We start from the raw sequence: 13,069 nt of genomic DNA, 5'->3' as shown, positions 1-13,069 counted from the left end.
TATACTTAGTGGGTCAGTGGGAATAAACTTGTTTCTAAGATTGAATTTTGCTTTTGAAAAGCTTCTCAGTTATAAAAACGGTTGAGTACACATGGATAGCACGGAACAGGCTTCCAGAAAGTTGCAGAAGTTACAGTACAAGAAAAAAGATAGGATTAAAGAGAATATCTGCCCTTCCCACAGAGGAATTCACCTGATCTTTGAAAACAGCTTTTCTCTTTGCACAAGTGGAGTTGAAAGCATCCATCTACTCCTTTGGAAAAGTAATGCACGACATTTTAAAGAATTTGCCAGGGTCAGAGAACTAATCAATTATCCTTTGTGTTGACCAGAGTAAAAGATGTATCACATTATCATTTTCAACTGTTGCCACACAGGAACAACAACAAGCTAGTTTTGGAAATAATATAATAGTAACCAGTTGAAACGGCTGACTATGTGACCAACCATAAGAATATATAAATGTATGTGTCACCATCCAGATCTTACGTGTATGTGCCTTAACAGTTATAGTTCTCTGGTGCATTTTGTCTTAGGCATGTGCTGATAAGCTGAAACGAGAAATGGAGCTGTATGGCTGTCCACCAGAATTTCCAGATGAGGAAGAGGAGGAGGAGGAAGAGGAGCCGAGGCAAGAAGTGGTCATTAAAGATAAAGCTAAAGGCAGAAAGGTATTCAAAAGCCAAACTGTTACAGGTAGTCTTCGACGTAACGACCGCAATTGAGCCCAAAATTTCTGTCGCTAAGTGAGACATTTGCTAAGTGAGTTTTGCCCCATTTTATGACCTTTCTTGCCACAGTTGTTAAGTGCATCGCCGCAGGCATTAAATTGGTAAAATAGCTGTTAAGTGAACCCGGCTTCCCCATTGACTCTGCTTGTCAGAAGGTCGCAAAAGGTGATCGCGTGATCCCGGGACACTGCAACCGTCATAAGTAAGAATCAGTGGCCAAGAGGCCGAATTTTGATCACCTGACTATGGGGATGCTGCAAAGGTCGTAAGTGTGAAAAACGGCCATAAGTCACTTGTTTCAGTGCCGTTGTAATTTCGAACGGTCACTAAATGAACTGTTGTAAGTCGAGGACTACCTATAGTAGTTTTCCCTCCTTCCTTCATAGTCAAGGGTTGTATCTAACTGGGCATACCATCACTTATTATTTTATTTTTTTCCCGTATCATCTTCTTTCTTCTTCCTTTTCTCCGTTCCTGCCATCCAACTCTGTCATTCACGCTCCATTCTTCCCTGATAAAAGCCTGAGCTGCTTGCTTGCAGGAAGCTTTTGAAATTATTCATAAAGCTACTGGCAACCAGCTTTGATTTGCAGTATGAATAATTTATGGTTCCTTTAGAAGATTATTTACATCTTGCAAATACAACTGTAAATTTGTAGGAATCGTCCAGGGTGAAATATTTAATGGATTTTTCTGTCCTCCTATAACTTCAATGATTTTTATTTATGCACATAATGAAAATAATTGCACTTAAATATGAGGTATATAAATTTCCCCCTGTTGTTTAAAGAGTAAAGCTGCTGCTAAGACCGGCTCTTCAAAATACCAGTGGAACATCATGAAATCTTTAGGCCTCTCTGATGAAGAAATAATAAAATTTTCAGAGGCTGAACATTGGCTTGGCTACTTCCCACCTCTGGCTCTTCAAGATTTAAAACGCATGGGACTAAAGGTACTACATTTTTCTTACGTTGTTGATCAAATGTATTTCATTTTGATGCTTTTCTAACTTTTTATTGATATGAGAAGTATCTATTAGAGAACTGTCCAAATGCATTCACATTTCTTTTATAAATGTTACATTTAAATTTTGATATTCTTATTGAGGACAAACATTTTGAAGAGCTGAAATAGTACATAAAGATTGCTTTTGCTAATGATAGATAACCATACTCATATCACGCGTGCTGCCGCCGCCAGCAGCTCATGCAGGACCATTAGGCCATCACAGCGACCCGAGGCAGGGTCAAGGTGCGTCGGGTGTGTGAGGGGAACAGACTCCACACACAGGCCAAGAGCAAGATCTGTGAGGGGGCCAAGATAACTAGCAGCAGATAACCATAATGTTGATGTGGCCCTGGCACTTTGCGATAAATAAGTGGGTTTTGGGTTGAGGTTTGGGCACTCAGTCTCTAAAATGTTCGCCATCACTGCCATATGACATTCTGATTTCAAAATTAAAAATTTTTAAAAGCAGTTTGCTATGGGAGTAGGAGATTGCTATTTGTGAAATTCAAAACTAAAACTCTCCTTTCCCCATGACGTTAACTTCAATGATCTTTGGATTCCACCCTATGAATGATCTTTATTTCATGACTTTCCAGGTAGATTGGAGGCGTTCCTTTATTACCACTGATGTCAACCCCTATTATGATGCCTTTGTACGGTGGCAATTTCTAACTCTCAGAGAAAGAAAGAAAATCAAATTTGGAAAACGGTAAGAATGCTTTCTTGATGTGTCCATTTATAAAACATAAAACACAGATTGTTCTTGTTGCTTGAATTATGTCAAAAATACAGTATTGAAGTTGATTTGTTAACCATACATCCCATATTTATGATTTTCATTGGTGAGCGATCTTTGACATATTGTAGGACATTAACACCTCATATTCCCTAAATTTTAATTAAATCAAAGGAAAAAAACAAGCACAGTGGTCAAAATAATGCAACTAAATTGAAAATACTAATGTCTCTCTCAGTAAATGAGTACATAGTTATATAAATGCAGCATAATACAGATATTCCAATAGCAGTTATCAGTTGATGAAAATGAAATGGATGGGAGGGGAGAATGTGTTATTGAAAAATCCTTTTTGCATTGTTTTTATTATACTTCAGTTTTATATTCCTATTTTATCTTTATTATTTGGTTTTTTAGCTAAGCTTATGTAATTTTTTAAAAAAATACATAACAGTAAAATCTTTTGTTACATAAATGTCAGCTTTCTGCATTAATGTAATTGAATATAGACAACCTAAAGGATGGACAGAATGTAGCTTAAATGATTTATTGCAAATGCGCAATATTATACTTGCCAGCAAATATTCTGTAGTTGTGTACCATTCAGATGGAATTCTACCGGGTCCGCAGTTTTTCCTAATTTCAGGGCTTGAGTTGTACTTGGGAATTTTTGTAAATGGTATCCTTGGTTATGGCAGCTTTTTAAAACCTCCCACTTCAATATTTCTATCCAATTAATGATTTGTGGTTGAGTCACAGCTAGCTTCAGTGGACATAACTGAGTATAAAATGAGCAACCCTATTAATAGATCAATAGATTTTTGTCTCCCCATATAAATGATCTTTATTAGCCTGAACTCTAGGTATAAAATGTTGTTTTTGTTCTTTCATTCAGTGAGCCAATAACTTTCCAAATTTCTTTCCTGGTTTCTTATAGTTCTAATTAACACATTTCAAAGAATATTAAAATTGTTTTGAATGTAATAGTTCCAATTTAGGTATGGCTGCTAAAGATGCTTGGTATAACTGCCCAATTCAGTACAACACTGTTTCATATAGTGGCTTCCCTTAGGAGAGGAAAGTGAAATGAAAAGTAAAGAATGATGGTCCTGCACCATTTTTCCTTGGGATTAGCCTGCACAGTAGGAGATTATCTGGCATGGGTGTTTAATTGTACTAACAAAATATTCCCTGTTCAGGGTCTAGTATGTACACACATTTTAACAATGACTTAATTTATCTTGTAGGTATACTATTTATTCCCCAAAAGATGGTCAACCCTGCATGGATCACGACAGACAAACAGGGGAGGTAATGAAGGATTTTTTAAAAAATAGGACTAAGTTTTAATGAGTTGAGACTTTGGAGATTAAGGCCAGAGGAAGAGGAGGATCAGGAAAAATGGCTTCCCTGCCCTCTTCAACTACTGTTTCCTGAGTCTCTCCAGGAAGCCTTTTCTCGCTTAACCATTTAAGTTTGGACCCAATTTTGTACAGGAATGCTCACCTAATTGACTGAAACACCTAAACAGAAAACTAAAGGAAATTAGACAAAACTTAGAAATGATTATCAATAGTAGTAGGCAACATCTACCCAATCTTAATATCTCAAAAAAAAAAAAAAAAAGCCAAGTACTAGCTAGAACAGGGGTGTCAAACTGCCGGCCCATGGGCCGGATATGTCATGCCGAAACCGCGCCCACCCCATTGTCAGCAATGGAAAAAAAGATGTGATACATCATGTGACATTACGAGTTTGACACCCCTGTGCTAGAATGTCTAGTCCCAGGAGTCCCAAATTGAAAAAGTACTCCAAAAGAAACCAGTAGCAGCTTCTTGTATATCATTGCCAAGGAGGAGGAGGAGGAGGAGAAGAAGAAGAAGAAGATGATGATAAAGTTGGAAGGGACCTTGGAGGCATCTAGTCCAACCTCCTGCTGAGGCAGGAAACCCTGTACCATTTCAGACAAATGACTGTCCGGTCTCTTCTTAAAAACTTCCAGTGTTGGAGCATTCACAGCTTCTGGAGGCAGGTTGATGATATATATAAATGTAAGGAGAGTTGAGCTTGATTCATAACCTTTTTGTAGTATTGGGATGTAAATAGTAGAATTAGGAAAGTGAATTTTAAAAGTCATTTGTAAATTAAAACTGTGGGTCAACTTTCAAAGAGAATAAAAATGAAAAATCATCAAGCCCCCAAGCTTCTGGAAAAGCTGCTTGGATGCTGGACTCTGGTTTTGTGTCACCAGCAGCTTGTACTGTTTATGCACAGAAGCACAACTTGCTTGCATTATTTTCCAGTTGGGAGAGTGGAACATAAGTCCACTTGTAGTGATATCAGGATTATGTAGTGCTTCACCCTTAAAGAAAAATAAGTTGCCTTGAAAGGTATATAGCATCTGTCTGCAGCTGCTTAAACCAGTCATGTGATTCTGGGAAAAGATACAGATGCTTTAAGGAGTTGCCAACAGGTATTAACTAAGTTACTTCCTTCCCTCCTCCCTCTGACTCTGAAGCACATTTTTCTCTTCCAATCCAAAGTAACGCATTTGCTTATTTATTTACAGAAGTTATAAGGCCACCTATCTTATATAATGATCCTAGGCAGCTCACAATAATCAGTAAAAACAAAGATCTGATTAATACATGAATCACTCTAATGATTTTGTTTTTAGTCTAATGTATAAAGACTGGTTTGACTAATTCTAAGAGATTACAAATGAAAGTGACACAGTTGTTTATATATTGTCTCTCAGGGTGTAGGACCTCAAGAATACACACTAATCAAAATGAAGGTGCTAGAGCCTTACCCCCTGAAATTAAGGTAGGCCTCAGGATAATTACTGATATTGACGTTAGTGGGGGAAAAAAAAAGAAAGCTAAAGGCTTTCATAAAAGGGCCAAGGTTGCCTACCCCTGCACTTGGTGGTTAGATATGATATCAGATCATTGCCATTTTTGGCCTCCTGCTGGCTTTCCCATTAACTTTGTTGATCAGAAACCAACAGTGAGGATAAAATGATGATCGCATGACTGCAGGACACGGCGACCATCGTAATTACAAGCCAGTTGCCAGATGCTCGAATCGCCTTCCTGTGACTGCAGGGATGCTGTAGTGGGCTGCATCAAAACTTTGACCGTTGACGGAACTAATAGTCACTGAATGAGGACTACTTGTACTGATACGATGTATATCCATCTAAACTTCATTAGAATTTCAGATTAACAAAGCTCTTAAGGATACGTACATTTATTGTTTAAGAAAATGTTTCAAAATATCTTGGCGTAGCTTGTAGAAAATAATAATATTTAGCTACTTGTTTTTATTTCTTAAGTGTACTTTTATTTAAATATATTTTTCTAAACTGTCCTTTCTTTTGCAGCGGCCTTAGAGGAAAGAATATCTTCCTGGTAGCTGCTACTCTGAGACCAGAAACCATGTTTGGGCAGACTAATTGTTGGGTTCGGCCTGATATGAAGTACATTGGGTTTGAGACTCAGAATGGGGATATTTTTATTTGCACACAGAGGGCAGCCAGGAATATGTCCTACCAAGGCTTCACAAAAACCAACGGGGTGGTACCTGTTGTGAAAGAATTGATGGGAGAAGTGAGTATCTGGTGAACGTTACTTCTGATAAGGATTTTGTAACAAAAAATGAAGCAGATTCTGAGGACTTTAGATTTGCTTTAATACACAGGTCCCCAATCTTTTGGGCACCAGGGACCGGTTCCGTGGAGAGAGGTATTTCCACGGAATGGAGAGTTTGTGGTTTTGTGTGCTGCCTGCATCTCGTGGATGGGGCTGGCATGCCGCAGCCCAGTACTGGTCCATGGACCGGGAGTTGGGGATCCCTGCTTTAATATACAATACAGGCGATCCTTGACTTACAACCACAATTGAGCCCAAAATTTCGGTTGCTAAATCAGAATTAATAACAATAAGAATAACAATAATAAAGTTGGAAAGGACCTTGGAGGTCATCTAGTCCAACCCCCTGCTCAGGCAGGAAACCCTATACCATTTCGGAAACATGGCTGTCCAGTCTCTTCTTAAAAGCCTCCAGTGTTGGAGCATTCACAACTTCTGGAGACAGGTTGTTCCACAGGTTAATTGTTCTAACGGTCAGGAAGTTTCTCCTTAGTTCTAGGTTGCTTCTCTCCTTGATTAGTTTATGATTAATTATTAATTAGTTACTAATTGAATTTTTGCTACATTTTATGATATTTCTTGCCACAGTTGTTAAGTGAGTCACAGCAGTTGTTAAGTTAGTAACAACGGTTAAGTGAATCTGGCTTCCCCACTGATGTTGCCTGTCAGACAGTCAAAAAAGGTGAGCGCATGACCTCAGAAAACTATAGTAAATTATGAGTTAGTTGCCAAGCATCTGAATTTCGATCACATCACCATGGGGCTGCTGCAATGGTTGTAAGCGTGAAAAACAGTCATAAGTCACTTTTTTCAGTGCCATTGTAACTTTGAACGGCCACTAAACAAATGGTTGTAAGTCAAGGACTACCTGTATAGATTCTGTTCAGTGAAGATTCTCAATCATCCAGGTCATGGTTGTCCCAGAGGTACAAAAAGCTTCTTCAGTTCTAATTCCATGCCTTTTAACTATAGTGTGTCTATAGTTGTTCCAGAACTCTGAGCTTGAAGTAAGTGCGAATGATCAGAACAATCTGTTTTAAACGCGGAACCACGATTTCAAATCTGAAGCAGCATTCCCAGCTTGCAAGCTCTTCAGTGGTGAAATACTTTGACTATGCCAAACAGAGACGCATGCTTCCCTTACTTTTAACATAATTCTTTTTTTCTGTAGGAGATTCTTGGTGCTGTGCTTTCTGCTCCTCTGACATCCTATAAAGTCATCTATGCTCTTCCAATGTTGACTATTAAGGAAGATAAAGGTAAACACTATGGTGTTTTAGCACTCACTTTTTCAGGAGAAAGGTTTTATCTTTTTTTCTATTGATTATTAAAGATATTGGCCCAAAACCAATATCTGTACAAAGTAAACTTTTCTGTAGTGTCTTATTTCTGCTCTTTTGAACAAAATCATCTTTTGTATGGATTCCATAACAGGAATAGTAGTTCTCATGGTATATGCACGAAAACAAGAAGATAAACTAAACTACTGTATTTTACCTCCTTTAAAATCTTGAGATTTTTTTTTATAAACACACAAAGGTATCAAGGTAACTCCTATTTTCTTGTCTTTTTACTTTGATTTAAGCTTATTCACCTGCTCTCTTTTATAATATGACCTTTCTTGTGCTAGTAATGAAGAATTGTTCCTTCATCTATCATCCGGTGCCTATAATTGGTAGTAACTACATTTGATTAGTTATTTCAGTATGTATTTTGGTTATTGTTAAAAATACATTGGCTTTATTTAGCAAGTACCTATGGGAAAAAATGTGCACAAATTGGTCTACAGGATTCCATATGCAATCCTATTAATATAGTCATGCAGATGTTCTTGATTGCTGTAATATTGGATAAAACATACACTGGGGAGACCGTATAATTTAGAACCATTTTTTTTCCAAGGCTCTAAATTTATGGATAAAAAAGCTCCTTTACCGTGTCAGATTTATCTTCACTATGAGGATTGAGGAGATTCTGCGTAACCACAAGGCAAAGCTAAAATGTGCAATTCCACCCCTTTTGATCAGTTCACGTTTAGTGCAAATTCTGTCCCAGCAGTGTGTTAATCTGTGCTTCTTGACTGTTCCTTGTAAGGTACTGGAGTGGTTACAAGTGTACCCTCTGACGCCCCAGATGACATCACAGCCCTGAAAGACTTAAAGAAGAAACCGGTGAGAATCTTAAGAGTCACTGAGAACCTCTGAATGTATTGGCACCTGGTGTGGGTGGCATACAGTTTTTATTTTTTTTACGCAGTATATTTTTAATAGATATATGTGGATAGACATAAAATGCCTTGCGCTAAGCGGACAAAGCTGTGTATTAAGAACCGTGGTGGCACAGTGTTAGAAAGCAGTATTGCAGGCAAACTCTGCCCACAGCCTGATGGGATCAAGGTTGACTCAGTCTTTCATCCTTCTGAGGTCAGTTAAATGAGGGCCCAGAAGAGGTAGGCAACTTCGGCTCTTTTATGACTCATGGACTTCAACTCCCAGAATTCCTGAGTCAGTTATGTTGAAGTCCATGAGTCATAAAAGAGCCGAGGTTGCCTACCCCTGGCCCAGACTGTTGGGGGCGATATGCTGAAATTTTTAAACCTCTCAGAGAGAGCCTGTAAAGCACTATGGGGCGATATATAAGTCTGACTTTAAGTGCTATTGTTATTACTATCCATTCCAGTCTGATGCTGTACTGTGGAGCACTATTCCACCTCACAGATGTTCTACCTTTTTGTGAAGCTCCATATTAAATGATTAGCTTTATCCAGGGCAGGCTAGTATCTATTCCAGTACTTTGGAATGTATTTCCTGATGATTTGAAGCTTTCACTTTTGAAATGGCTGACTTTTTTTAAAAAAAAATCATATCTAATACCGGTTTTCAGGCTTTTTTGAGAGGGCTGATCTTCGGGGATGGTAGAATAACAAGTTGAAATAAGCACAATCCTCAAAAAATAGGTACCGTTGAGTATATCTGAAAGGCACATCTTTCTAAGAGATCTTGGAGTTATAATTTAGGAATATAATTTAGGAACAACTATAGAGAAAAGAGAGCCATTTGGGTACAATGGTGAAAGTGCTGAACTAAAGATCCTAAGACTTTTAAGTTCTAGGCCCCTTCTTACACATAAAAAGCAGGCTGGGTGGCTTTGGGCCAGGGGTGTCAAACTGCCGGCCCACGAACCGGTTTCATTATACTGAAGCTGCGCCCATCCCATTGCCGGCCCGATATGTTGCGTGACGTCACTGCAGGATGTCATGTGACATTGCGAGTTTGACACCCCTGCTTTGGGCAATCACTCTCTCTCAGCCCAATCCATTGTTATGGGGAAAATAGGGGCAGGACTATTAGATATGTTCATTGCCTTGAGGTGAGCACACTATATAAATAATAATAACAAGAATTGGAAGTTTCCTCATTCGTGTTTAGAAAAATCACTTTGTAGTAAAGCTTGCATTAATGATATGTTTCCCAGATGACCTGAGCATTTTATAAATTGGTAAAAGGTATTGTAGAGGTGGCTGATGTTAACCAGTTGGATTGTGCAGAAGGAACAAATATCTCTCCGGGCTGACCTGATTTGTGGTATTTTCTTTCTGATTTCCTTCATAGGCTTTTCGAGGGAAGTACGGCATTAAAGATGAAATGGTCCTGCCTTTTGAACCTGTAAGTGCAGAAGGGAATGATTGCTATAAATATTTTTGCTAAATGCTTCTAATTATTTCAATCAGATTTACAAGTCTGCTAAGTGTCGGTGAAGTAATGGAGATAGTATCATCCAATTAATGTAACAGATTGATGTGGCATCCATTCGCTGTTTTCTTAATGTATTTCAGCTGCTAAATCTTGCATTAAGTTGCATTTTTGGAGGGGTCATTATCAAAACAGAGGAAAGATTTTTATATCTGGAAGAGATAGGGGGAAATGCCATTTATCCCTCAGCTTGTATACTTCAAGGAAATCAGGGTTGACAAACAGCGCTTGCTTTTGTACACTCTTGAAAACAATTCCAGAGATTTGAGAAACAAGATTTCTGAGAAACTGATTGGCTTGAATTTAGCACTGATGTTTTTGTTTATTTTGGAAACGCTTCTTGTTAAGTTGGCGTGTGCTTTACGTAATGCATTAGATTATTGTAAGCATTGAGCATATTGATTATCGGGTGGAAAATTCCCGTCAGTATAGCTTTGTAGTGGGACAAGAATAGCTGCAAGGAGCTTAGCAGTTCATGAGAGTTTTTGCCCTATTGAATGCTGGGCTGCTTTTCCAATTAAATGAGCCAAGGCAAAAGAGATTTGAGAATTGTTGTAGATCCTGACAGTCTTATCTTACCCAAAGGCAAAGAAATAAGGCAGCCCCATTCATTATTTTAAAGAGAAATGTTCCATTGCACAATGGCTTTATGAACCTTCTCTTTGCTTTCATTCAGTTTTGAGGCTAGGTTTGCACAATATTCCAGATAGTTTAGTCTGATTGTAATTTAATCTGGGCTGTGAGTAGAGGAAATTGAGCTAATTTAGAAATCTGTACTTACCCATCATTCACTTAACAATAGTTAACTCCCTCTGGGAACCCAGTTTTGTAGGCACAGGCTGAATGGTAATACATTCAGTGTAAGATTAAAAATGGAAAGAAATGAAAATAAATTAAACCTTACTCTTCTTTTTTTTTGCCAAAAAGGCTCAGAATAACTAGGTATAAAAAGCAACTGAAATTATAAGAAATATATCAGTTAAGAAAATAGCTAAGGAGATAATCAGGCACATATTGAGATATTAGTAAAAGTAATGTAACAGTAGTTACTCAGTTAAAATCTAATTCATCAGGCAAACCAACTCAAAGGTCAACTGTCTGCTCCAATAAAGTCATTTTGTTTGATGGCAGACTGACAACAGATAGGGTCCTTGACTCTTCTCACTTTTGCAAAGAAACTCTTCATACCCTCAAGTTGCGCAAATTGAAACTATCCATTAGAAGGGGACAGGCAAAGGCTGTCATTGCTGTCATTGCCTTGGATCTATTATAGCATACAATTTAGCAGAGCATGAGATATTTAAGCTTCCAAGTGCTGTGTAAAATATCACAAAATACTATTTTTGAAACTGGGTTAATGGCTGCTATGTAGAATATTGATAACACTGGTATGTTCTGTTAATATTCTGATCTTGTTTCAGAAACAAGCAAAACACTCAGATTTGGTGGAACAAATATCCACATACTATAAATTAAATATTCTTATACATGACTACAATTAACAGGATAGGCTTCACCCTGTTTCCTTTATGTTTTATGTTTCTAGCCCACTAGACTGAAAACAAGATTTGTTTAGTTCATCAACCATAAAATCCAGTTCTGTTTCTGAAGGCTAAAGGAGTCAGGCTTGAATTTCCTATAAGATTCTTGATTGCTTGCATGATTGAAAACCACCGATTCACAGTGCTGTCATTATATTACCAGATACCTATCATTGAGATCCCTGGGTATGGCCACCTTTCTGCTCCACTGGTCTGTGATGAACTGAAGATCCAGAGTCAGAATGACAGAGAGAAACTTGCGGAAGCCAAAGAGAGAGTATATCTGAAGGGATTTTATGAAGGAGTAAGTTAAACTGAACTGGGAAAACACTTTCCTTTCTGCCTGCCTGCCTACATATCTCCCTTTCACAAGTTTGGTTTTTGCCCCCTTGGGAGGTGTGGAGTTTTCTGAAGAATATGAAATCTGTCCAAATTCCCTGTTATCTCTGAGCACACATTCCAGCAGTTATGCACTAGCAGAAGATGGGGATGCAGCTCCAAATAGGCGAAGATGTTCCTGCTGCTGGCACGTACTTCTCTACTTGTTTGCCTGTAGACAAATCTAGCCAGTGTGCGTGCCCGTAGCCCATGCACCATCCATATATGCCTCTCTCTCTGGTTTGCAAGAAGCAAAAATGGGCTTTCCCCCCTTCTGCTCTGCTTTGCTCAGGTGAATGATTGCCTCAGAGCACTCCTTCCCATTCAGTTTTAACATGGCTCTCACCATTCCCATAGGACATCTCTTAGAATGAAGAGGGTGAGAGACTACTTTAGCTTAACCAGGTTCTAAAGGAGCTGGTGCTGATTCTAATCTCTACAATGACTACTCTTTTCAGATAATGCTTGTGGATGGATTCAAAGGCCAGAGAGTTCAGGATGTCAAGAAGCTTATTCAGAAGAAGATGGTAGACGATGTACGTAACAGTTTGTGTGTGCATATATTGATTGCTTTAGCACAGCAGTCCCCAATCTTTTGGGTGCCAGGGACCAGTTCCATGGAGAGAAGTTTTTTCATGGACAGAGGGGGTGTGGTTTCTCATGCTGCCTGCATCCCATGGATGGGGCTTTGCTTGTGTATGTGGTCCGGTTTTTGGCATGCACCAGTCCGTGGACCAGGGGTTGGGGACCCCTGCCTTAGCAGATAGCAGCATGTGGCCAACCTTCTCTGGGCTTGCCAACCAAGCAAGCCCAGACCTGATTAGTACTTAAACCTCAAGGAAATATCAAGGCTGGAGGCTAAAGTAGCTTATCATTTTCTAACTGTTGCCATGAAAGCTGCACCAACATGTCTGCATAGTTAGCAGGAATCAAGCTCTATTTGAGGGTGTTTTTACCATTTTGTGTTTTTTTTTTACACATGATATTCAGAGGACTTCTTTTACCCAATTTTGCTGGTTTGTTTGTGCAAAACAGTGCTTGATTTATTGGAATAGAATTGCATGAGAAATAGCCCGGAGAAATTGCATGGTGGGGGTTTGCCAAAAAGCATCTTCTAGCACTGAAGATGTTATCTAGATCAGCGGTCCCCAACCTTTCTAGCTCTGTGGACTGGTGGTGGGAGGGGGAGGAAGGGGATGGTTTTGCACTCACAACCTAATCCTGCACATGCACAAATGGAGCTTCATGGGCTCACCCACTGCTTGCGCAG

At 38.9% G+C, this 13,069-nt stretch overlaps 1 protein-coding gene across 2 annotated transcripts in view; it reads left to right on the top strand.

Annotated features, from left to right (window-relative positions):
- Positions 1–13,069, top strand: part of LARS1 (leucyl-tRNA synthetase 1) — a 56,203-nt gene that overhangs the window by 7,783 nt on the left and 35,351 nt on the right. For both annotated transcript variants that reach the window (XM_039351615.1, XM_039351623.1), the window contains exons 5-15: positions 537–671; positions 1,522–1,683; positions 2,336–2,448; positions 3,723–3,786; positions 5,234–5,301; positions 5,861–6,086; positions 7,300–7,387; positions 8,223–8,299; positions 9,740–9,793; positions 11,585–11,725; positions 12,258–12,335. In XM_039351615.1, coding sequence (XP_039207549.1) covers positions 537–671; positions 1,522–1,683; positions 2,336–2,448; positions 3,723–3,786; positions 5,234–5,301; positions 5,861–6,086; positions 7,300–7,387; positions 8,223–8,299; positions 9,740–9,793; positions 11,585–11,725; positions 12,258–12,335 — 1,206 coding nt within the window. The remainder of the gene's footprint in view (positions 1–536; positions 672–1,521; positions 1,684–2,335; positions 2,449–3,722; positions 3,787–5,233; positions 5,302–5,860; positions 6,087–7,299; positions 7,388–8,222; positions 8,300–9,739; positions 9,794–11,584; positions 11,726–12,257; positions 12,336–13,069) is intronic.

This window comes from Crotalus tigris, unplaced genomic scaffold, assembly GCF_016545835.1.
Source record: "Crotalus tigris isolate CLP2741 ecotype Arizona unplaced genomic scaffold, ASM1654583v1 scf7180000017568.12009008, whole genome shotgun sequence".
Classification (NCBI taxonomy): domain Eukaryota; kingdom Metazoa; phylum Chordata; class Lepidosauria; order Squamata; family Viperidae; genus Crotalus; species Crotalus tigris.
This window is presented reverse-complemented; position numbering and strand designations above follow the sequence as displayed.